The sequence below is a fragment of the Nannobrachium achirus genome, assembly GCF_963921795.1.
Source record: "Nannobrachium achirus genome assembly, chromosome: 9".
Taxonomy (NCBI): Eukaryota; Metazoa; Chordata; class Actinopteri; order Myctophiformes; family Myctophidae; genus Nannobrachium; species Nannobrachium achirus.
Genome location: NC_137818.1, coordinates 27,963,377 through 27,989,010, shown reverse-complemented (window position 1 = coordinate 27,989,010; position 25,634 = coordinate 27,963,377). Strand labels below are relative to the sequence as shown.

Genomic DNA, 25,634 nt, shown 5'->3' with positions numbered 1-25,634 from the left:
AGTGAAAATGGCTGACAATACTATAATGGTCTGTCTCGTGTGTTCCGTCTAGGATACAACCACGTCTTTAATGAAACACATACTTCTAAGATGGAGATGGAGATGGCGGCCATAAGTACTTAAACACTGCTGTCACTAACTAGAGTCTAAATGAAGCCATTACAAGTCTCCAAAGGCACGGGCACAGGCGAATGAGAATGCTCCGCCTTGCCGAGTAATGTGTAAGAGAGGATAACTTAAAATATTAAAAAATACAACTTTATATTACAGAAATTTGCAGTTGACACTCAGTTTTAACAATAAAGAATTGATAAATTAGGTTTCAAGGAAAGCATGTAGCTATCTCAGCGACAACAACAAGAAGGCTCATTCTACTTTGGCACATGAATGGAAGTAAGGCATCTGTATCATTCTGGAGTCAAAAAGAGAGAAACACTCGTTCTTGTTGACAAAACAATGTCAAAGTAGACCTGTCTAAAAAAAAAGTCAAATGTATACTGTACATCGACTCAAACAGCACTCTCCAGTTTTGTGCTGCTTCATACACCCAAACGGAACACTTTCAAAATAGTAGGTCGTATCACCTCCAAAATAGGTAAACCAAACATTAAACCTCACAAATAGGAAAAAAAATAAGAAATACTGATACCGAAGGTTCAAAAAGTGTCAAGTTTGTCATTGTGTCATGATGTTGATCTGAATGTTGACATTGCGATGATGAGGAGCAGAGAGAGAGGAGAGACATCTAGACTCCACGCCTTTGAGCCTCGGGCACTCATACCTGCAACAAAATGCACTGTAATTATCACTTACAGCTGTATACCTGCATAGAATATGTCATAGAAAATATCTTATCATTCATTTAAGGCTTAAGCCTTCTCAAATATATTTCAATAGTGGTTTGACTATTATGACCTAAACAATATTTCTTCTGTCTGAGATAGTCTCTTGGAATATAATAGGTGAAATCATATTCATAAATGTATAAAGATCTGTCTTCTTCAGTTGGACTAATTATTTGATCTACTTATATTCTTTGAAGTATCCCACCATTCTAGTTTGACAGAGATCCTCCTAGAGGTCACGCTACAAATTAGTTCTTTGTTAAGGCCGATTTATACTCCACATTTAGAGCCGAATTAATTTCGGTACGGTTCGGGGACTCACAAAATCTTGGTGGCACCGAACAGCCGAATTAATGACAGTACCCGCCCCCCGAAACTCTGAATGACGTCATATTGTAGTTTGGACAGATCCGAACCGAAATAAATTCGGCACTAAAGGTGGAGCATGAATCGGCCCTTAGAGTAGACAGTACAAGTGAAGAGAACTGCTCAAACCTACTACACTGTGCATATACCGGTAGTAGAGCCACCGACTAACGTGGTCCATTTATTTGCAATTACTGTAAGATCATTTATTTGCAATTACTGTAATTATGTGTGAGAAGGTTAATTGTGAGGTCAAGAGTTAAGGTGAGTTCAAGCATGATACAGCCCACGCACGGGCCAATTTCCCATGACTAATGTTAGCTAATGTTATAGGTCATTGAAGTTGTTTTTCTTTTCTTTTTTGTGTAAAATATTTCCATTCATTAGAATTCACGTAAAACATGATTTGCCTGATGTAAGTACCCACCTGCCATGAATAGTGTCCTCTGCTTTGATTATTGAGTCATTCTCTTGTATGAATTATCAAGCAGCATATCAATCTTTTGTATGAATTATCAAAAAGAATATCAATAGGCTAATAAAAAAAAGAAAAAGTTTTCTGTGAATTGGAACATTTCAAAATTTCAACCAAAATGTCAGACAAATGTAGCCTTGCTCTCATCAAAATGAATTCGATAGAAAAGGCCAGTGTGGTATTCAATCTCACTAAATAGCTTTTTTGTCATGGGCACAATGCAGAATATCAACATTGCAAATTAGCATTTAGAGGAGAGGAAGAGTTAGCCCCCCTGGAGTCCCACAGGACAGTAATAGCATCTAGTAAAAGAGGAAGTCAACCTCTCTGACAAAGATGGATTGCACTGCATATTTCAGCAAAATACAAGGCTGCACAGCCCAACGGGGGTGGCTGGGGGACAAGAGTTATAGAGTCACAGGAGGACAAAATGTCCCTGTCAGGGATTTAAACTGTTAAGTGACTTAATTTACTAGGGAGCAGGTATGGAAATGCGAGCCTTAGAAATATCCAAATCCCATTTGAATCTGTCCCTAGCACAAGTTGTTCCATAATCTTACCCTGTGCTCACACCAAAAGTGACGTGTCTGTCTTGTCACTACCTACTTTTAGGGGCATGACTTACACAATTAAAAGGAAATAAGAGTGCTAAAGAGATTATTTGGTAGCAATCTAGGGCAGTGGTTCTCAACCTTTTCAGGCCGTGACCCCCAAAATAATCATATTTGAACCGGGGACCCCCCCACCCTGACGAGCACTAAGAGTTGAGGCATTACATTTTGTGTAACACGGTTTTATTGTGAAAATAGCAGATCTACATGCTCACAACGCCTCGCGTTGCGAACTTGCGAGGGCATTTATGTGACCAGCGCAAACTAGTTTCGAGAGCGCCTAGTTTGAGAGCGCCTTGCATTTATGTGACCAGCGCAAACTAGTTTGAGAGCGCCTAGTTTGAGAGCGCCTTACTCCGGTGTTATATCTTCCCGAGCGGCCAGCTTACTTAGTTGGTGGATTTGGATGGGGTCCGATGCTGGGCCAAGCCCTCCTTCACTCAGCGACCGGATGTAGATTATATAGTTGTCATCTTCAGGCAGGGTCATCTCTGCTGTTGAATTGGCTGTTGTAAATGTGTTCACCTCTCTGTGTTTCTGTCTCCTGTATGACAGCTGAAGGGGAGGAAGAAACAAGGCAGACGCTATAGAGTAAATATGTATTATTAGAGCGTGACAGCTTAAGACTGTTTTATACCCGTAAGACAAGAGTCTGTTGACAGTGTCGACCCACAGAAATAATGGATTCTCAGAGTAAAGAAGTGTTTGGCACACCCTTGAGCCATAAAGTGGCTTTGGTCCAACCTCTCATTCAGTTTTAATGTGATATGCATTGTAATCAGATATGAGGTTGAGACATAAGGTTGACAGCATACAGTATGTACAGTAAGATAAGATGTACACAGATATATTTGAAACGTGGCTGACCATACCAGCATAGTCTCTGGAAGGAGACCTCAAACCTAAGAGTGATAATCTACAGATGGAGAGAAAGAGATATAGGTCTCTCAACCCATGCACGTTAAATTAAGTTGTGTATTAAGTTGTGAATTAGGTTATATGTTTTGATGCAAGCTTTGCAGAATGTCAGCACTCAAAACCACTGTTGGTTTTGGTGTATGTATCTAATGTCAGCTTGCCCTAGCGAAGTTGCATGTCTGCTATTCGATAATTCCAGTACATCCCATATGTCAGAGGGACAGTTGCACTGTAATTGGCCAATTAGCAGTATGGATCAGAAAACAGTGGCCAGATTGGTGAGTTACGGTCCATAGCCTCGTGAGAAGCATATCCCATAGCCTGGAGGGATGATTGGTCTGCGATTATCAATACAAAAAAAATGGCAGTTGAAATATTTGAGCATGCACAAGAAATATGATGCTGATCGGCAAAGTAGTTGGATTAGCTGAGGACAGTCACACAAAAAGCTAAATAAATATTACATCCATAAACTAAACTATGTAGGCTATGCTCCCCTTAAAAACTTAGTGGTAATAGGAGTTAAATTTACATAAATAATATATGAAATTGTTGCTTACTTGGTAACCAGTAACTTCTGACTCTGATTCCATAGCCACCACAGGCTCCCAGTAAAGGGACAGTTGGGAGCCAGTTAGGGTCCATTCAATATTCAGTGGTGGTTGCGCTGGTGCTGCATAGGACAAAGGCATATCATGTGTGAAAACACTCCATGTACTGTCTCAATTTAGATTTAAACATTTTAACAAGACCTTCCATGTTTTGGTCTTGTGATCTCCATCTCGGGTACATAAAAAGCTTGTCATTCCTATATGCCATAAGACATGATTCCTGTAACATCTCCATAACATAAATTTCTCTAATAATATTATCTCTTCTAGTGAGACTAGCCATTGTTTCTGTTTTACTGATTACGGTGACATAAAACACATTACGCTTTTAGCTCATTAGGCTCAATGCAATTCATCATACTCAGATATTACCCTCTATACGTTTTTTACTTTTTAATACTAATCAATGCGGAAAACAAAAACAGTGTTTCATTTTGATAAGACATGTGACACCTAGGGGCGCACCAGTAGTTGCTTGGTTTGTGCATCGAATTACATAACAGCAACATGACCTTTTTCATTCTGGCTCCTAGTTCCATGTCACCAACTTTCCGTCTGTCCTTGTATACTCATCTCTGTACACACTATTTTTACTTTAGATACATACGTGGCTTTTTTGTAGTGGCGTTGATTGCAGGGAGGAAGGGGCCTGTACCAGCTGTGTTGAAAGCGCTGACAGTGAGGAAGTACTGAGTGGTTCCTGCCAGGGCACTCACAGTGACCGAGGTTTGGTTCCATGGTACCCTCAATTTTCCCATGGTCTCTGGTTTAGTGTCATCCTCCCAGTATACCACCTGCCGTGAATGGACAGCATGCATTATTTAATTTTAGCCATGATCTACAGCTTGGGAATGAAGAAGAGGGCTGTATATATCTAATGGGGGTTCAAAAGGAGGTTATCTAGTTAGTTTGCAGAGGAAAAGGAAAAAGAAATCTGGATAATGATGCAGTGGATAATAGGACTATCTTGGGAGAGATTATTGTTATCTTTCTTTCATGGATTTAGGGCAGCCTTTTTGATCTGAAAATTAACATTCATTATTTAGCTGACACTTATCTTTTTTCCTATCCATGGATCTAACATCACAAGGCCCATAACAGAGTACTTTTACTTTGATATTGCACACAATAACAGCTGATTCAAGCTGCACAATTCCTCAGTACTAATTTAAGTATCAAAGTGTCAAATCCTTACATTATCCAGAGTCTGATGTACAGTACCTCAGTGTTGAAAGTAACAATTCAATATGCATACTACAGTGACAACTTTATAACTTCATAATCTTGATGACGGCTCATCCAGTTAGTGCACCTACAGTAGTGAGCATGAGGACCCAAGTTCAAATCTGACATCTGTCTTGTCTCGCATATAATAGATGAATAATAGATGCTCTTGGTTTCCCTCCCTAAAGTCTCTCTACATTGACCTACCGGTATGTGAAATAATGCATATAAAAGCATTAAATAAATATTTAACAAATACAGTCTGGGTATTCATTGGTGTCGTATTGTAAGAGTAGTTAGGATATTTTGTTTGGTATAGGGTCAAATCAAAGTCTATGACCGATGAATTATCACCTGACAGAAGCAGTACAAGGCATGTGGATAGGCAATTTTCTTCTGTACTCTTGTCTGAAAGCCATTTCCATGTCTATGCCAAGTTTGGACGCAGTGCCTTTGAGGTGCACCGCCGGTGACAACAAGCATGTGAATTGTGTTGCAGAAGCTCTTGATTTTCATTTTCATTTAAAAGAAGTAATGTACCTCATAGCCCAGAACTCTTTCAGGGGAGAAGGAGAGAGCCTGCCAGTTCACCTCAATCTCAAAGGCTGAGACACTTCGGGCCCAGACTCCTGTTGGCAACCCGCTTGGCTCTGGAAAGCAACAACAATAATGCTCGATTTATATTACGTTGGGCATTGTGTCGGGCACCTTATATAGCTGATCTATAAGCTCAGAATGTGTCAATGCCGAGACATATTGCAAGCTTGTAGATCAGCTATTTTCAGAGTGTCCAACTACGTATAAATCAGGCTTAACATCCCAAGACAACCCGAATGAATCTCTCTTCAGAGTTTTCAGTTTCCTCCAGTCCATCACTGAAATACAATCTATCTTACCTCCTTAGATTAATCATTGCTCACAATATCTGCTGAATAATAGATGTTCAATACAGTATAGTATGAATTGTTTTTCTAGATGCTTTTATATGCGCCTGGACTATTTTATCCCTGTTTGTTCCACTTCAATTTTGGATGTTTTCTAAAAACCAACTAGAGTATTTGGCCCAAGTATCTGTAAACATGCTGATATGTGGCTTTTAGTCTGACCTTTTCTTGGATAAGACTTCAAAGGCACTGGCAAAGTTAGAAAGCAATCTTGTGTAAAACCATTGTTTTTTCAATGTTTACACAAATTTGTATTTATTTATATCCTTCTCATGGCTTCTCATCTTTATTTTCACTGGAACCCTTTTTGTTCACCATAATTTATTTATCAAGCTCTTTCTACTCAGTGGATTCAAACAAAGGACATTTGCCACACAAAAACTACTTAAACTGACAGCAAAACAACGTTCTCTCATGAAGTTTGCTGAAAAAAGAAAAGAAAAAAAAAACATAAATGTGTGTTGTCCTAAAGCTAAACTACACTCATGGCTGTGCTGAAATGAACACATTTACTGTATGTGTATATTTCACTAAAATTGTACTGAATTTAATACCTTATTGATCCATTAAGGATAATATGTTTTACCCCCAGCAGCAATACGACCAATAGCAGTTATACTGTACAGTATGTAACCAAACCTGAGCAACTCAATGACTGAAACTGAAATATCTAACTGCAGAAGGTAAAATCATGAGTTATATTTGAATTGTGTTCAGTTGGACAACTATTCAAGACAAAGCAATAACAAGTAGAAAATCCATAAATACACTATATAGAGATGTTTTATACACCCTTGGCATTCCCTTATCTCACATGCATGAATTAGCTTCCTGTGTTTTAAAAATATATTTTTTTTCTATTTCTATGCAATACATAATTCTGCATCTATTCATATAATATTGTGAAATTGATCTAAATCTACCTTCCTCTGCAGAGTAGATGGTGACCACCGGACTGAAGGGGCCCTGTCCTTTGCTGTTATAAGCTCCGACCTTGACGTGAAACGGGGAGAAAGGCGCGATGCTATCGTTGCGGTACACATAACGGGATGCCCCCGGGGCGGACGTGGCCACGTGAGTCCAGGTGACCTCTCCGAACGCACGGAAGGCGATGATGTAACCAAAGCTCTCACCATTCTGCAGTTCTTCGGGGACAGGCTGAGAGTGAAACACAAAACTATAGTGATATTAAAACACATACAAACCACTCACGTTCAGCCCACCATTGGGGCTGACACAATCACCGCCACCCAATCTTGGAGCGCCCAGAGAAGTGTGCGACCCACAAATTGCTTTTTTCCCCCCACCTGACTAAATTAAATGAGGGCTAAATGCCTTTTAAAAAAATGGAGCTCATTATAGTGTGTCCCTGCAGCTTCTAAAATGAAGTTATTTCTGCATTTGTTGAAAATTAGACCACTAATAGTTTTAACCAGCAAATGATATGTTTAACCGGTAGCAGGAAGAGTGGGCAAAAAGGAAGAGTGGGTAGCTTGATTGCGACCGTAAGGTCGCAGTTTAGTATGAAAACCTCCACCGGCCGTCCGTCCGTCCGTCCGTCCGTCACACACGTCACACCTTTGCCCTGCTCAATGTATACGTGTAACGCCTGATACTGAGGTGATGTGTCACTGTGACATCACAGATACTGAGGTGATGTGTCACTGTGACATCACAGGTGAGATCGCAGTGATGTCAGATACTCAGAGCAGGGATCTCCATATTTAGGCATAAACAGGTGACATCACAGTGATGTCAGATACTCAGAGCAGGTATCTCCATATATGGGCATAAAATGGATTCTGTTAGGGATCTCCATACTGTATATGGGCATAAAAGGGATTAGTGATGTCAGATACTCAGAGCAGGGATCTCCATATATGGGCATAAAAGGGATTAGTGATGTCAGATACTCAGAGCAGGGATCTCCATATATGGGCATAAAAGGGATTCAGATGGAGATTCAACTTCAATGAGTAACAATGGCAAACTGTCAACTGCCCGTATGTCTTGATAATTGGTAAAACAAACTTTTGGCCTATTTGTGGCTTATCATCACATCCAACCATCTTAAGATACTCAGCTAGTGGGGAATGCTCTCTTCCCTGGTGAGAATTGCCCCTTTATATAGGGCTTGTTTGTGTATTGTATGACATCACGCCACATCATCAGCTGTGGACTCTGTGATGTCATCGTATCTCCATATATGGCCATCTCCGTATATGGAGATATAAGTCGTCCATGCCCAGGTATGGGCTGGTGAGGTCAGACTTTGTGTGATGGGTAGGTTATCTCCATATATGGAGATTCAACATTCCAGGTGTAACTATGGCTGCCCGTATGACGTGAGAGGTGGAGGCTGTGATATTTGTGGAGATAAGCGACCAACGGTCGCTTATCTCCCGATTAGGGAGTCTTACTGGTATATATATACTGTATATACATTTATTTTTTTGTGTTAAAAAAAATAAACGTTTGGAAAATGGTCTTAAGTATGTGTGCATGATTAGAACATGCTTGGACATTTAACCATTAAGGTATAAATGCGACTGCAGGTCACAGTTTGCTATGAAACCTGGCAGATCCTGTCCGCCAGTCAGTCAGTCCGTAACGCCTCAATGTCTATAGCTGACCTGTTGTGACATCACATTGTTGACGCTGTCATATTGTTGTCACGCTCCAATATATGACCAAGACAGCCTGTTCTGGCAATCATATATGGAGATCCCTGATGTCATCAATATTAATCATAGGATACATTTAGGTCTGATAAGAATGTACTGTGCATGTTCAAATCATGTACTGTATACTTCTTAATTATTATTATTTATTTGATTTATTTTACCTTTTGGGGAAATCGAGGTGCCGACTCCCTACTCTTCCTTAGTTTCCACTTGAAAATTACATATACATATCTACATATCTCATAACAAGATATGTTGCGATGCGTTGTGAGCTTGTAGATGTACAGAGAAAAAACATTAGAGGAGCAAGTATGGAACCCTGGGGGACCACTTTTAATACATAAAAATTAATTTCTGATAATAATTTCTGTACATTTGTTCACACATAGCCTAAAAACTAAAATACACCAACTCATTTGTACTTAGAGTTTTACTCATCTCGAACAAGCTCAGTGAAATGATCAAAATAGCATCAGCTCACTTACTACTGTAGAGCCACTGCTCGGAACATAAATGACTATGTTTAAATAAGAGCAACAGTGACTAATGCTTTTTTTGGACTTCAAATCAAAACAAATCATTACAGTTAAATATCAAATACAACTCCAGTCTCTCTTGGAGTGTATATTACAGTGAATGCCTTGGCAAAATTCACTGACTGAAATGAAATGCCCCTCCAACACTTCAGCAACCACACAGCTGTGTATTCCAGATCTGACTGAACAAAAGCCGTTTCTTCACACATCCATCCAGGCCTCATAATGTATCCGTCAGCTTGTGTATGCACTGCCATAACCTCATACACACACGTCTTTAACTAAGAAATTACAACTGCCGCCCGCCGAGCCAGATTTCAAGTGAACCAGAATTTATGACACCTGCATGCCAAACAGAGCAGGCGCTTTGATTTAGAGTCAAATAATAATAAGAACCTCCCCTCTCAGTGGTGTGAAACTGAACCCGACTGCTGCCATTTTGGAGGTGTAGGACCGGAACGTAAGACAAGATGACTTACCTCCCATGTGATAACCAGCTCTGACCTGCTTCCGCCTCCTCCACCCACGTCACCTGGCGCTGCGTCAGGAACTGCACAACAGAGGCCAGGTTTACTGCTTCATGTAAAAACAACCCTTGTGGGTTTATACAGAGTTGGGATTTTTGAAAAGATTAGCCCTTTTCAAAGACGTTTGTACAGTAACAGTTTTACTGCAAACACAAATGCAACAGCATTGGTATAAATCACAACTCTTTATGCCCTTTCGTAGCCTTTTCTTAGTGTTTTTCCTATTTTATTTTCTCTTGTTGTTCTCCCCCCCCCCCCCCCCCCCATGTAAAGCGTCGTTGAGTACTCTTTGGGCGCTATATACATTTGAGATATTGTTATCGTTCAGTCTATCAGAATTGGAGGGTGCATTCAAATTGGAAGATTTGGATGAAAAGAGTAAAGTGTGCATACCTGAATCCTCTGTCCGTGTCTTGAGGGAGGCAGGGCTGGTCTCACCAACTCCAACGCTGTTTTTCGCCAGCACTCTGAACTCATACTCCACCCAAGCATTGAGGTCCACTACAGTGGCTGTTAACGTGCTCCCATCGATCACCTCAGGGACTGGAGGGAAAGGGAAACCAATTTTATGCTTCAGTGGCAATTCACTATTCAATAAGGCGAATCGAGGTTCCCTAAAAATCGGCCTTTAAATAAAATGAATTAGGCTTGATCATTTTCTCCAATTTACCATTCCAGGGATACATTTAAATGTGGGATCTTTATTCAATTTAGCCCTAATTGAAATGCCTACCAGCCAGTTTCGGCCCAGCAGGCAGCAAGCCAACAGACAACAAAGCAAATGCAAATCTTGCTTCCAACTCCGTGGTTTGCCTACACGTACCTGTGTTCACCTTCTGCCAGCCCACAGTGAAGGGGGTCCTGGTTTGGATGAGGTAGCTGGTGATGGGGCTGCCGTTGTCCCTGCCGGGGCTCCAGGACAACTGCGCTGTGCTGTCCGTTACCTCGTCTACTGTCACTGTGTCCGGGGGCCCAGGAGGGCCTGACTCAATCGGAGAAACAGGTATTGTGAGTTATCCAACGAGTTTCACTGACATACAAATATATATATATATATATGTATATATATATATATATATATATATATATTATTTTGTCTTATAAACACATGAACCCTAGTGTCCCTATTCTGGGCATGTCATAATAGGCAAAAGAAAATAGCAGATATACAAGGTCACAACAAGTCATAATGCTTGTAGATTTCTGTGAAGAAATTTAGTGTAGAGGGTAAAAAAGGAGGTGGCGGTATAGACCCCTGGGGGACTATATATAAGGTTTAAATGTCAGCGGTCGGTCGTAGAGTTTTAATACAAACAGAAATCGCCCATTAGATGTGACCAAAAATGCTATCTGCCTCTTAACCAAAAATGCTGAGCGTTAAATAAACATGGTAAACATTTTTCTGTTTCAGTGTAGGCTTTCTTAAGATATACGCTTTGGTGCTATTACACATGCTTACCAAAACAAGACTTATCTCATATACATCAGGAACAGAATTTTTGTCTTTTTAAAATGAAGTCAAGACGACAGGTCATAATTTCTCTGAGCTACAAGGTAATTTAGCAACCAATCAGCAGCAATTGTTTGGACGTTCATTTGTTGCGCTAGTGTGAATTTTCAACAATACCATCTATTGATTGATTTCTGAAGTGAATATATTCATCATAATAAGTAGGCAATTTTGACTTCTTGAACTTCCTAAACTATAAATCTGATTGTCAAATAAAATCTCTGAAAAAGCAGCAAGTACAGCTATAAATGCTCTTTAAAAAAAGAGTCCAAGGCCAGCCTTATGTGTGGCTGGTTCAGATAGGGATCTCCATGTATGGGCATAACATATATTGTACAGTATGTATATGGATACATATTATTATTAATAAAGGATAAAATAAAATATTAAGTCCATATATGGTCATTCCCAGAAACAAAATCTCTTGTATGCCCATATATGGAGATTTCTGATGTGATCAATCCCAGGCCGAAAATCTTAATATTAAGTCCATATATTGTATATGGATATATATTAATAAAGGATAAAATAAATAAAATGTCCATATACAGTATGGGCAAAACACAACAACAATGTATGTCAAAACATGCCCATATATGGACATTACCAAATATGGGCATGTTTTGACATAACATTGTTGACTATCATGCAGGGGTCTCCATATATGAGTAACTGGTCCCATATACATCACTGGCCAGATGGCCAAGAATTGGCGCGACCTCGCCCTTTAGGGCGAGGTCGCATGTCACCCTGAGGTCGCATGTCACCCTGAGGTGTCTTACTAGTAAAACTCAGTTTTCTTAGGAAGTCGGTAACAGATGCCAATACTAATGGGTTTAATCTTGAGAAGCAGCAGTTCAATCTACGCCGATTCCAAGCCCTACACCTGGGGCAAGCCTATGTATTTATGCTTGTCAAAGACTATCAATACCAAGCAGCAAGTTGAATTATTTATTTTCAAGGTAAAAACATTATGTGATCTTTTATAACTCAAAGTCAACAGTCAGGGACGTGCAGAGAATGTTATGTTGAAATTTCAAAAAAGGGCCTTTTCGTGAAAGAATCGAAAGTAGCCGACCTCCGACCTCACAATGCGTACCAGCGTCGGTGCTACATGCCACACAGAAGTAAGCATAATCAAGTCAATACTGGAGATGTGGCATGAATTTCTTCACGGAGATTGCAATTCTTTGAATATACTGGTAAGATGCTGCATTCCAGTTCAGGAGAGTTTGGACAAGGTACCGGTAATTCTCTTAAATGCTGCCTTCAGGTATGGCATGGAAAAGGGGGTATTTGCATTTCTTTCACCATAGTGAAAACTGCATTTGAGGTCTGGAGATGGATAAAGGGGCAGGGGCTCAAGCCCCCTTTGATGTCTATATGTGTGCACGTGCCTGTCAACAGTAGTATAATGTGACAGGCAGCGTGTGTGCTGTGCTCTGGTGTGCCAGGCACTTGGTGCTATGTTCAGGGCTGGCACATCTGCTGCAGAGGCCAACATATCCCCACTGACAGCACATGGGAGCACATGATTGTGTTATTATCCAATAATTTATGCAGTCCCTCAGCGTACAGTTACAGTATCACAGTCATCATATTAAAGCTATAGCTCTGTATGACAGCACTGAATACCATGGTATCGTACTGCATGAGGCGCTCTGAGCACTCTTGTGTCAATATGTACTTGAGTAACCGGATCACCATAGATCACCATACAGTAGAGTATATAACATAATACAACTACTGTTCCAATGGATATAACTGAGGTATGAGATCTATATTTTTGTCCATGCCTTACCCCTTATGCCTAAACTTCTTTGCCTTATTTTACTATTTTAAAAAACATTTTAAAACACTTCAAATATCCGATCTACATCGACATGTTGTGAGCTTGTAGATCAGCTATTTGAAATATTTAAAGATGTTTTTGCGAAATAGTAAAAAATGTCAAAAGAGTTTAGAGATGAGGGGTAATGTGTTAATCATTTTCACCCCGGCATTCTTATATTGAGCATTTATTGTCTCCACCAGCCGAAGGCAGGGGGAGAGTATGTTTTCGCTCCTGTCCGTCGGTCCGTGCATCCGTCCGTGCGGCCGTCCGTCCTCCAAGATTGTTACCAGCTAATCTCCGGCACCGTTGGCCCGGTCGTTGCCAAAATTAGCACACACACTCCTTGGATGCCAATTCAGAACCTCTGCCCCACATTTTTCAAATGGCCCTGTTCTAGTGCCACCATGAGGCCGATGTTTGCAAAACACATTTCTGTACACTACTCCTACAGATTTTGTCCAAAAATCACGCAAAGTGGTAGACAGTATCTCTACAGTCATGTGATCGACACGGATCTGTCTGATTGTCCATATTCCATCCTGATTGGCTGATATTGGCTTTCAAAGTTTGTAAGATTGGTCCATTTTGTACAAAATGCCTCAAATCACAAACGCAGAGTGCAATTAACATGAAATCGCGCACACATGTTCCCACTAGGCCGAGGAAGAAATGCCACTTAAATGTTTTGAAATCAGCCTCATGGTGGCGCTATAACAGGCTGATTCGTGGTTTTACCTTTAACTCCACCGATCAGTTTCAAACTTTGTAATCGCACTCCCTGGATGCCAATTCAGAACCTCTGCCCCACATTTTTCACATGGGCCTGTTCTAGCGCCACCAGGAGGCCAATTTGTGCAAAACTACCTTTTGGCCAGTACTCCTACAGATTTTGTCCAAAAATCACGCAAATCGGTAGACAGTATCTCTACAGTCATGTGATCGACATGGATCTGTCTGATTGTCCATATTCCATCCTGATTGGCTGAGATTGGCTTTCAAAGTTTGTAAGATTGGTCCGTTTTGGACAAAATGCCTCAAATCACAAACGCAGAGTGCAATTAACATTAAATCGCGCACACACGTTCCCACTAGGCCGAGGAAGAAATGCCACTTCAAATTTTTGAAATCAGCCTCATGGTGGCGCCATAACAGGCCAATTTGTGGTTTTACCTATAACTCAAAGAAAAACCTTTTCCTTGCATTTTTCACATCAGCCTTTTATAGCACCACCAGGAGGCAGACTTATGTAAGACACATTTTTGGATATTACTCCTTCAGATTTTACCCACAATTAACACAAATCAGTACACAGTATCTCTACAGTCATATGATCAAGACAGATCTGTCCCATATTAAATATTCCATCCCGATTGGCTAAGATTGGCCTCCAAACTTTGCAGGATTGATCTGTTTCGAACAAAATGCCTCAAATCAAACATAGCGTGCAATTGTAATGAAATTGTGCACGCACATTCGCAAAAGGCCAAGGAAGAAATTACCCTGCAAAATGTTCAAATCAGCCTCATGGTGGCGCCATGAAAGGTCTAAGATTGGTGAAGAACACATGCCACCTTTTTTACATTTGCCTATTATACAGTAGCACCACCAGGACGTGTGGCCTGGTGGAGACCTGTGCTCGGAAGAGCACTTCTTCTAGTTCATCATTTCAATTCAATTAAAAAATGACAGATCTACAAGCTCACAACATGTTGCCTGGTGGCGTGTTGTGAGCTTGTAAATTGGCTATTACTGCCATATTTGGAAAAATAAGATGAAGCTTTAGTTGTAAATTAATATAATTTGTCCACAGAGATAAGTGTGAGCAATAGCACTGGTGTATTAAAAAAATGAGATATTGAGATATGAGGCTTCTATCTGACATTATATTGAATCGTCTATTGATTACATTGTACAAGCATGTTGATCTCTCAACACAATAAACACAAAATAAAGCACCATTGTGCTATTCTCTATCCTTAGCCCAAAGCCTCAATTATGCTCCTATTACAATTATCAGGAGCAAACACAATGAAAACAACAACCACTGAGATCAAGTAAATATATAAGCCCTTCTGAATTAAAGTTAATTCAAGGTTCATCCTCCAATATTCAGCTCTAACTTGTAATAATTTCTTTTTCATGGTCGTCCCGGTAATGATCAATGAATTAACAGGGCTGAAAGAGTTGCAGAGAGGCAAATTAAAAGGTAAAAGATGAAAACTGGCCTTGGCACCCTGAAGGAGCAGAGTTTTATCATTTATTTTCATTATTCCACCAATTAGGGCCTGTGATGTTTTACTTTAGCCTCATCTGCTGCTTCCTGGTCTAATGAAGGTGTCGGCTCATCAGAAATAATAGACCACCAGAGAGCCATGAGACCAGAATGGAACCGCATTTGATTGCTCTCAGAGTTAAATGAACACTGAGAATTTTACTGAGTAGAGTAATAATGCTGTGGCTCACAAAACTCACACAGTAAAATCCTCAGTGTTAATTTACCTCTAAGGCTACGGTCACACCTGCAAAAAGACGGCCACATAGGCAGACACAAAGTTAAATGTGACTGTAGCCTAAGAGCCCTTTCTTCGGCCCAGCACAAAGCAAAAGCACAAAGCAGTCTTTTTTATGCCTGGCCAGTTGTTAAAATTCTAAATTATCTTGTGCCTATTTTGCACTAATTGGTGTTGGTCTTAAGCCCCAGTCAAGACCAAAGATTCGTAACACAACTACTTGCAACTCAAGCTTGTAACCATTTGCAAGAAAATCGAATTCTCCGACACCCAGGTGCCAAGCTGCGTCCAATTACGTTTCCACAGCAATAATTGTGATAAACAGACATAGCCGTCCCAGTGACAGACAGTGAAAGACGCGAGGAGCAGAGATAGTTTATAGTTTACTTCAACATGTAATATTTATCGTCTCCGCCAGGCCAAAGGCATGGCCAAGACTATGTTTTCGCCCCTGTCCATCCGTGTGTCCACCAGTCTGTCTGTGAGAAGCTAATCTAAGCACCGCTGGACAGATGATCGCCATGAAAATAGATGCATTTATTTCAATTAGTAGTACCCTTATTACTGATATAATATCATATACCTTTCATTCTGTAAGAATGTTGTGAACTCATCGTGTCACGGCTTCTTTATCTGTCTTTGCTCAATGGACAGCAGTTAACAGTCAATATCTATAGAGCTCTGACACAATGGACAGGACGCATGTCTTGGTCATGGTTTAATTGGTGGTTTAAATAAAGAATATAGCCTAACTGAGAATGAATGAGTGGTTTACTACTAGAAGGTCCAACACTAACTTTTCTACAGCAGAAAAGTGTTTGTTTCTCCAATCCATCATCTAAATACCACTGCGCCTATAGCGTAAGCGCAGCCTCTCTTTAAGGAAATGGGAATGCACACCCATTAGCGCTGCACGCTAGCTTCGCTGTGTAACTAGTACAAATCGCGTGGATACTGGATACAGTATCCACAGTTTGCGCTTTGCGTTCCATAGTGTGGGTCATAGATAATCTAATTAGACTGCTTAAAGGTCCTTTTTGTGGATTTCTATCTACAGTATTATACTGTACATGTAATATAGATGCAATATGTGGCAGGACGTTTTCTGTATGTTTAATTAACATGATTAAATATCACTAGATGCTAATAATCTTTGTTTGTGGAAGCCTTGTATATGAGTGTATAAAGATGAGTCTTTATGTCAAGATATTGATCTGTGTAAAACCCATTAGTAGCTCTTGATAAAAAGCCTCAATACTTTAGCCTCATTAATACATATTAATGGAAAACACAATCAAGGATCAATTCCTTGTCCTCTTAATTATATTTCCTTGGCAGTAGCAAGAAGGCTTTGCCAGTGTCTTGGGGTGCTAAAATAATCTGTTATTTAAGTGGACAGACTGCCTGCGTTTTTATTGTAGTCTCAGCACAGGAGGAAATTAGATTTTGACCGTATAATGAATAAATACCTAAAGCTATATTTTAAATGTGCATCATTAATATAATAAAAATCATCAAACAAAACGTGATTTCATGTTTCACAATTATGTAATTTAGGCCTAGAATTATTGAATGCTTTAACCAGTGAAAAATAGCAGATATACAAGCTCGCAGCGCGGCACCGAGTGCCGCGCTGCGAGCTTGTAGATCTGCTATTTTTGAAAAAGTCGTGAAAATGTGTGCAAATCTTTGAATGTATTTTCAAAGCGAACGTTTGTAACTAAAACTTTGCTTCTGGTTGGTCCCTGGAACTAAATATTTTGAGATGGGGTCCGTGGCCAAATAAATATCATTTTGGGGGTCCTTCACATGAAAAGGTTTGAGAACCACTGACATAGTAGTCTCTCAAGAACAGACTAACTGAGCTCCAGTTAAGTGAAAAGGACCTTTTCTTTGACGATGGCTGGCCAGATTGCTGACATAGAACCATAGGTTTTTCAAAAAATCGAAGAAGGATTCAAAAGACACTTATAGAATCGGGTCAAAATTCTAATTTTCACGATTTTTCAAAAATAGCAGATCTACAAGCTCGCAGCGCGGCACTCGGAGCCGCGCTGTGAGCTTGTATATCTGCTATTTTTCAATAGTTAAAGCATAAAATAATGATACACAATAATGTGTACCCGTTCTAAATGGGTTAAACAGAGAACCACCCGAACCGATTGACTTCAGACTCTGAGCGTGTATTGCTGAGGAGCCGAGGGAGTGCGGTGCCCAGCGTGAAGTCGGTCAGATAGGCGGTTGACTGACTGGTCTCAGACACAATTGTATACCGTAGTATAGTATTCTGGAATGCAATGTCCAAACCACTCTCTTATACTGTCAATTTGCTGAAAGTGTAGGGCTTGCAATCAGCCGTTGTTAACCTTCCAGCCTTAAGCTTTGCAACCTACAATTTCCAGCCACTTAGTCCAAATGAATGGTATTAAGGGCAGCAGTCACAAGCAGGCAGCATTAGTATTACACCAGCTGACATTCACTGATTAAAGTTCAGAACTTTAGTAAAAAGTAAACACTAGGTCAAAACAATCCAGCTACACAGCCTTGATATGTAATTCGAATTTTAAAGGCAGTGCTTATTGGGATTTGCATACCGTACATGGAACCTCAACAAAGTTGGGCCACTGGCAAGCAGCTTTACCACAGATAAAGATATGGATTCAACCTTTTCAAAACTTGACAGACATCATCCCTCACCTCATATGACATTTAACAGATTTGTGTGGTGTCCACTTGCTAGGCCACTTAGCCTATCGACCCAAGCAAGAAACATTGCTACGATGATTGTCATCTCATTCTGCATGCTCCCTTACAGAAAGCAAAGTGGGGAAACAACATATTTCTCTTTTGGGTCTCGAGCTAAAACGTTTGGGAACCACTGTGTTAGAACACTAATATTACTTTGCTTGTGTTGCTTGTAGTGTCAAGGTTATTGGAGTAATGATTTAAGATGGTCATCTGCTTTTATGTTGACTGATGTAGACATCGAGGTTGTAATTGAGAGCTCAGTACTAGAGCCCTGCCAGTGCGTGTAACACTGGGTCATCTTAAATCGTCTCATATAATCATTGCGGTCCAAAAATAAACAAACGGTCTTTGCGATATTGACGGCGAGGTGGCTCTGTATGGTTTATGATAGTCAGTCACTCATATTTGATAAAGCCTGTTTCTAGCAAAAATGTAACTAATTCAGCGACAGTAACATTAGCGTTTTCTCACCATCAGTTGATTCTTCATATCCATATGAGTCAAACCGCTGAGATAATTTGTTTATAATTGGAAAACAGTTCTTATATGACGCGATATGAAAAGGTCTATGGAAATTCAGAATGGGGAAGAAAACCGCGAACCAGGTAGGATGTGTAAATTACGTCACACTTCACTACTCTATTGCTGTCTTCTATTGTGTGGCATGTTTATTAATGGCTTAAATGCTATGTTCCTTTTCATCATCAGCTGAATGTTTTAGTTCCTTTTTAGTGAATTGCTTGAAATTGACAGATAACTTTTGTCAAGTACTGCCCGTGATCCCGCCCCTCTTCCACACCCATTGGTTGGGTGTGGTTAATTATTTTTACTATTATAACCCAGGGTATACCAGGGTATACCCTTTACCCAGGGTAGGTTTGCTGAGAAAGATAACTCAAACGAATCTGGTTTCAAACCCATTTGGGTAATTTAGAATCAGCCTCAAGTCTAAATCGGCTAACAGTTCATATTGACCACGGAAGCCGGCAATATATGTAGTCTCTGAGTGATGCCACTAAGCTCAAAGCAGCTGGTCAAGATCAGCTTCTTGTAGACTACATTTTTAAGTAAACTGTAGTAGGCCCAGTGTACAACACAGTTCCAAAAAGTGCACAAGAATTCTGTCTTCCAAACTCATCATTAGGTTATGTCGGAGCGTGCTGAAGCCTCATTCTGCGTTGAGACACGCACGCACGCACGCACGCACGCACGCACGCACGCACGCACGCACGCACACACGCACACACACAGGCATGGAATACAGAAAACAGAAAAGAAAGTAGAGTTGATTGGCACTGCCTGAGTGTGGCCCCAAGAGCCTTGTGCCCTGGGCTGCAGCCCTGTGAGCCAATGCGTTATTCAGGGCATAACTGTAGGCTACACAATGTGTTAATCAATAATGACATTCTCTCTGATATGCACCATTCTGACATGCTATCAGTACCATGGACAGACACGTTGTGACACGTGATGCATTGTAGATTAGCTCTCCCCAGAACAGGGACGCTAGGGTTCAAGTGGTTAAAGACCAAACGCAACAAATACAGATAGAAGGTGAATAAGACAGAAGTGAGCCTAATAATTACATAAAAACCACAACACACACCTGTGGGATATTAAATATTGTGGCACAGGTCGAATGCCTATACTCTGAAGGGTTCTATCCGTCTGTCTTTCAATGTTATATGAGATACTGTACATAAAGTGGTTCCTGTGTAAATAAGCCAAAAGGCTTACTAGGATCTCCTTTAAGTTGACCTTGTACCAGTGATTTGTACTGTCATGCAACTGTACGTTTTCCTATGCACAGGGACGTGCAGAGAATGTTAGAGAGGCAGGGGCTGAAATTTCTAAAAGGGCCTTTTGGTGAAAATATTGAAAATAGCAGACCGTCTATCGGCTATTTTCGGTGCTTGATGCCACACTAAACTAAGCATAAAAAAGGCAATACTGGAGAGGTGGCGTAGCGGTATGGATTTCTACACAGAGAGGACAATTCTTTCAACATAAGACGCTGCAATCAAGTTCAGGAGAGTTTGGGCAAGGCAATTGTCTTGAATGCTGCCTTCAGGTATGGCATGGAAAGAGCTGGCATGAGCTTTTCTTTAACTGTTGTAAAAACTGCATCCGTGGTCTGGAGAGGGCACTTTTTACAGACGGAGAGTAGGGGTGTCTCAAGCCCCCTTTGATGTCTATGTGTGCACGTGCATGCCTATGCAACCTTCTAATACATTATTCAGTCAATGAATCAATAGGGTTATGACGGTGTTGCTTGACAAACATAATGGATCTACATGCTAACAAATGCGTTGTTAGCTTGTAGAGCCGATCTGTTTGGCAAGCGACACTGTCGTGCGATTGAGCTTGCAAGTGAACATAAGATTAACTTGAATGTATTCAATACATACAAACAAGCAATCATCAATCAATCAAGGGGTAATAACTGGGCCTGAAATAGTCTGATGAACTTCACAAGTTCACGTTACAGCCATTAAAATCAGATTGTCTCAGGAGACCTGAGACGGCTGAAGGCCAGAGACTATATTTTCGCCACTATCTGTCTGTCTGTCCGTCCGTCCGTCCGTCCGTCCGTCCGTCCGTGTGTGTGTGTGTGTGTGTGTGTGTGTGTGTGTGTGTGTGTGTGTGTGTGTGTGTGTGTGTGTGTGTGTGTGTGTGTGTGTGTGTGTGTGTGTGTGTGTGTGTGTGTCCGTGAATGGATGATTGCTCTGTTTTAGGTCTTTGGCCAGCTGTCAACGTGGAGAGAATGCACAACAAATAAGATGCTGATTGGCCTAGCGGTATGCCAGATTAATTACGGACAGACACACAGACAGACAGACAGACGGGTGAATAGTGGAGATAAAAATAGATTAGATGAAAGCCATCTCTTTATGAATTTGTTTTTGGCTAAAATCACCTCTATTGTTACCACGCATTACATCCTTTTTTGGGAGCAATTCCCCAAAATGATGCTGGCCATGCGCCCAGTTGTAATTATAGAGTGTGGAGCAAAGGAGGTTTTCTTACCTTTAACAATCAATACAGCCACTGCTGACAGGCTTTCTACGTCAGTATCCACTACACAGATGTATTTGCCAGCATGGTTTAGCTGAATGTTCCTGATCATGAGATCCCCTGCTGTTCTCTGCGAAGAAAGAATTAAAGGATTAAGAAGCATGGCACGGTATAACAGGCCTTCTGACTGTAGAGTCAGATCAGTCTGAAAAAAAAAACATATAAAATAATAAAGAAAATTCACAAATGTATTTCTGTATTTACGCTGAAATACTGACTCAAAATCTGACCCAAAATCTTTTCGATGCACATAAATATATTTATCGTTACATGAAAATGTCGACTGTATTGCTATTGCACACATAAATATGTACATTTTTTAATATATGTAATATAAACCCACATATATATTCAAAAATGTTGGTTCACAAACAATATCCAATATTTCCTTTTGATTATATTCCAGATGAGCTTGAATGTCTTTTGAGCATTTCCATACTACAGTACGTAGACATTTTCACGACATGTAGTTTTTAAGAACGAGAGTTTTGATTGTGATTTCGGCTTGTATTAAATATATTTAAAACAAGCAATATGTGTGTGTGTGTGTGTGTGTGTGTGTGTGTGTGTGTGTGTGTGTGTGTGTGTGTGTGTGTGTGTGTGTTTGCGTGCGTGTGTGAGTGCATGCGTGTGTAGGCGAGCACACACATCATGACCAGTTTTTATGTGGAATGTCTGTTTTGTCTGCAACAACAAATGTATTTGTGTGCATTGAAAGATATGTTTGTGGAGAGTCATTTATACTGCATTTACTGTAAATACCGAAATACATTTGTGAATCCTGAGCATTAATTAATTTGAGACAGATCGGACTCTAACAGCTTATACAGGATTGCAGGTAGCAAGCAATATAATAAGACTAGAACAGGAGCTAAAGGCTTGTAGGCCCTGCATAATGTGAAAATGATAACAGGGGAAAAGGTTGTTTCATATAAGCCAAATGCAACGTACTGTATATGTTTTTGCAGTTGAAACTGTAAAACTGCATATTGTCTGAGTTGTCATAGTCAAAAACTGTTATTGCAATTAACATGAAATCTAACTGAGATGGAAAGAATTGTGCCTAGAGGTCACATAAGTTCTACAAATGTAATAAATGGAATTTGCTGCAGCTATTACACATTCTTGTGACCTTCAAACCTGTTGTGAGGAGCTAGACAAAATCAACTGTTTCCCTTTGTTTCTGCAGGCTGTTTTTGTTCTGCTAGGAAGGAAAAACAAGAGGTCCTCTAAATTCGCATCTGAACAGAAACCCCTCAGAAGAAAACCGTAAATTAATGGTGACATCCTTCTCTTGGCAGTGCCATGGAAAGGAGGGTGGTGGGGATGACTTGGCTTAATTATGTAAATTAATTCCTTGGAGCAGCAAAGTTAAAGTTGATAATCTCTTTGGACTGGGGACATTATAGCATTTCTGAGGACAGAATCTCATTTCAGATAAGAACACTGACAGTCACACACACGCATACATACAGAATGGAGTCATCTCTAAAGAGTATGAGGGTGTTCAATATCATGCTACAGTTCCTAATAAGTGTTTAGTAGTACTTCAGGACTCTCTTTCATGAACTGTGATCCTGGTAAAACTGCAATCAAAATATAGTTCAAGTGACTGTGAGCAAACTCCACCAACCAAGTTAACCAAAAGTTAGTGTGCTTGAGAGAGCTGAGCTTTAATTCAAAGTGGAATCATAAAATATGACAACCTGATAGAATGAAGAAGCCACAATAACATTACCTGTACTATATAGTACACTCCTGAGTGGCATGTGTATTTTACGATAATAACTCAGGCCAAGTTGCCATCACTAAAACTACAAACATCAATTGATCCCATAGCAGTTCCCTGCTAGAAGAACACTTTCTCATTCCCACAGAGTGACAGCAGGTAATGATAATGGCCAAAATGTGCTTGCCTTATGAAAAATAAGGCAAGCGTTACAAGTACAGTAGTCAAGAATATAACTCCCTCCAAGAAACACAAAACCAACTGTCCTTCAAGTCAGAACTGGAATGAGTGAAGCGAGATGGAATGAGGTGCCAACTGCCCATTCACACATTGTGAAGCATTCCGCCTGCAGGTCACTCACCCCTCCCACTAGCTCAAAGTGTCTGTCTCCCTTGGTGATAAGCTGTCCGTTGAAGGCCCAGGAGAAGGAGACGTCGAGCACAGGGTCACTGGCAACCTGACAGGGCAACACGATGCTTTCGCCCACGATGATCTCCATGTCTGCTGGACCTTGGGTGATTCTGGTTGCATCTGCCCCACATAAAACACATGGACAGCAACCCAGTCAGAAAAATTACTATCCTTGTCACCATCTTGTCTAGTATAAGAAAGACTGCAGCCAGGGTAATGGTGTGTCAATCATGTACATCTTGTAATTTCATATACGTGTATGCTGCTTTGCAGGTTTCCAGGAAATTATGAATAACTGCTTGCTGGATCAGATGATTGTACCGTGGCAGACAACGAGTCCTATCCAGGCCAACATTATGTAAAGTGAGTGGGGTATCATGAAAGCTTAAGTCAAGTACCTAATATGATAACACAGAGCCTGCCACTGCTAAAATGGCCTAATATTCATAACACAGCTAGCTTAATCTTCTGTAATCCTGAGAGCAATTACAATGAACTGAGAATCAGATAAAACCGTTGCTGGCATGACAGGCGCTACTGCACACACCCAACGAAAACGAGGGGCACTGAGTGAAGAGAACCAAACCTATTGTTTGGCCGAACCATGCTGCGCTTCAAAAGTCAAGATAATGGATTTGCCTGAATCAAATAGAGAATTCACAACACAAAGGCACATGCCTCACCTGATAATATAAACTGTCAGGGCATAAAAGAATTACATACCAAGTGTGTCCCTTCAGTTCTTAAAGCATTAATAATCAATGGTCAAGCCACTGTGGTACTGGCTGTATAATGACCTTGAATACCACTTTAGTTAGAGCAAGTAATCCAGAACACATTAATGAAACAAATAAGAAACCTGGAAAACACCCAAGTATTAGGTGACTGCAAACACACTTCAAACAACAATATGGCATCTGTAACAACTCCTCGCTAATACTTCCTTCACTTCCACTCCCGGCGCTTTCATTTGTTGCAGTAAATTGGTTGCTTTCAACTGCTTCAAGGAAAACAAAGATCTAGTTGTTTCACAAAGACCTTTGAAAGACATTTTGCACCCACTGCCAGATGAAGTCAGACAAAACAGCAAAAAAAAAATAAAGATAAACCCAGACAGAAGTATAAGGCTAACAACTTCCTAGAAGTTTGCAAATGAATACTCCACTGGGGTTACTCACTGGATGTTAAGTTAAACAACTAAAACTAAAAAATCAAGGGAGGCAGTTGCATTACTATGCATAGACTTTAGCCTCATGGGCAGAGGCTTTCGGAGGTTTTGACATTCCCCGAAACACTTCTCAGAGAAAAGACTTTCTCGTTTGGTTTGTTTTCCACCCACCAGTTATTGACTCACATCCTCTAGAAGTGCTAAAGTTGCCCTTTTCCTGATAATCTATGGCTCGCTGTTAAGCTTTCTTAGAAAGTGCATCTCATTAACATTAGGGAATCTGACAGTAACAAACTTACCTGTAACAAGGAGTCTCCCTGTTGTACTAGCCATCCCGAAACGATTCCTTGCAAAGCAGTTATAGCTGCCCGCATCATACTTGGTCACATTAGCCAATCTCAAAGTTCCATCAGATGAAAGCGTTACCCTATAAAAGTAGACATAGACAGAAGTGCTGTTTTAGCTTTTCCAAGCATTGGCATTTATGTTTAAAGTCACAGATGCATTACATAAGATGGTTTGCAAGCTAGATAATTTTGGCTGCTGCATTTGCAGCAGAATATAGCATCCTGCCATGTTGCTATTTCAACCTATAGTTTACATTGTATATTGCACATGATATGGTTATTATTCTGATTCTGAAGTAACAAAAGTCAACATAACCCTGGATTACCATCACACAAGACATGAAGATAACAGTGACCTAAACTGTTTGTTTAGGTTAGCAAGCGTGAAATCGCCAAAATCTGTTGCTCGTTAATAATTAATTATACTAATTAATGATATAAGAGTTATAGTGACATACAGGCTAGATACAATGCCACCAAAGAAGAAGGTGAAGCCTACTGCTGGCCAACAAACTATTGCAGGTACAGTATATGTTCTGCTAACAAATGTACATTGAAAAC

The 25,634-nt window shown here is 40.4% G+C and overlaps 1 protein-coding gene across 1 annotated transcript in view; it reads right to left on the bottom strand.

Annotated features, from left to right (window-relative positions):
- Positions 1-683: 683 nt before the first annotated feature.
- LOC308291569 (contactin-3-like) overlaps positions 684-25,634 on the bottom strand; it is a gene marked incomplete at both ends in the record, with an annotated part of 45,932 nt that continues 20,981 nt past the window's right edge. Inside the window, 12 exons of the mRNA XM_080733601.1 lie at positions 684-781; positions 2,687-2,852; positions 3,776-3,888; positions 4,434-4,620; positions 5,591-5,700; positions 6,918-7,152; positions 9,694-9,764; positions 10,135-10,284; positions 10,565-10,723; positions 21,371-21,488; positions 23,509-23,678; positions 25,026-25,153. Of these exons, the coding sequence (XP_080589727.1) occupies positions 684-781; positions 2,687-2,852; positions 3,776-3,888; positions 4,434-4,620; positions 5,591-5,700; positions 6,918-7,152; positions 9,694-9,764; positions 10,135-10,284; positions 10,565-10,723; positions 21,371-21,488; positions 23,509-23,678; positions 25,026-25,153 (1,705 nt within the window). The remainder of the gene's footprint in view (positions 782-2,686; positions 2,853-3,775; positions 3,889-4,433; positions 4,621-5,590; positions 5,701-6,917; positions 7,153-9,693; positions 9,765-10,134; positions 10,285-10,564; positions 10,724-21,370; positions 21,489-23,508; positions 23,679-25,025; positions 25,154-25,634) is intronic.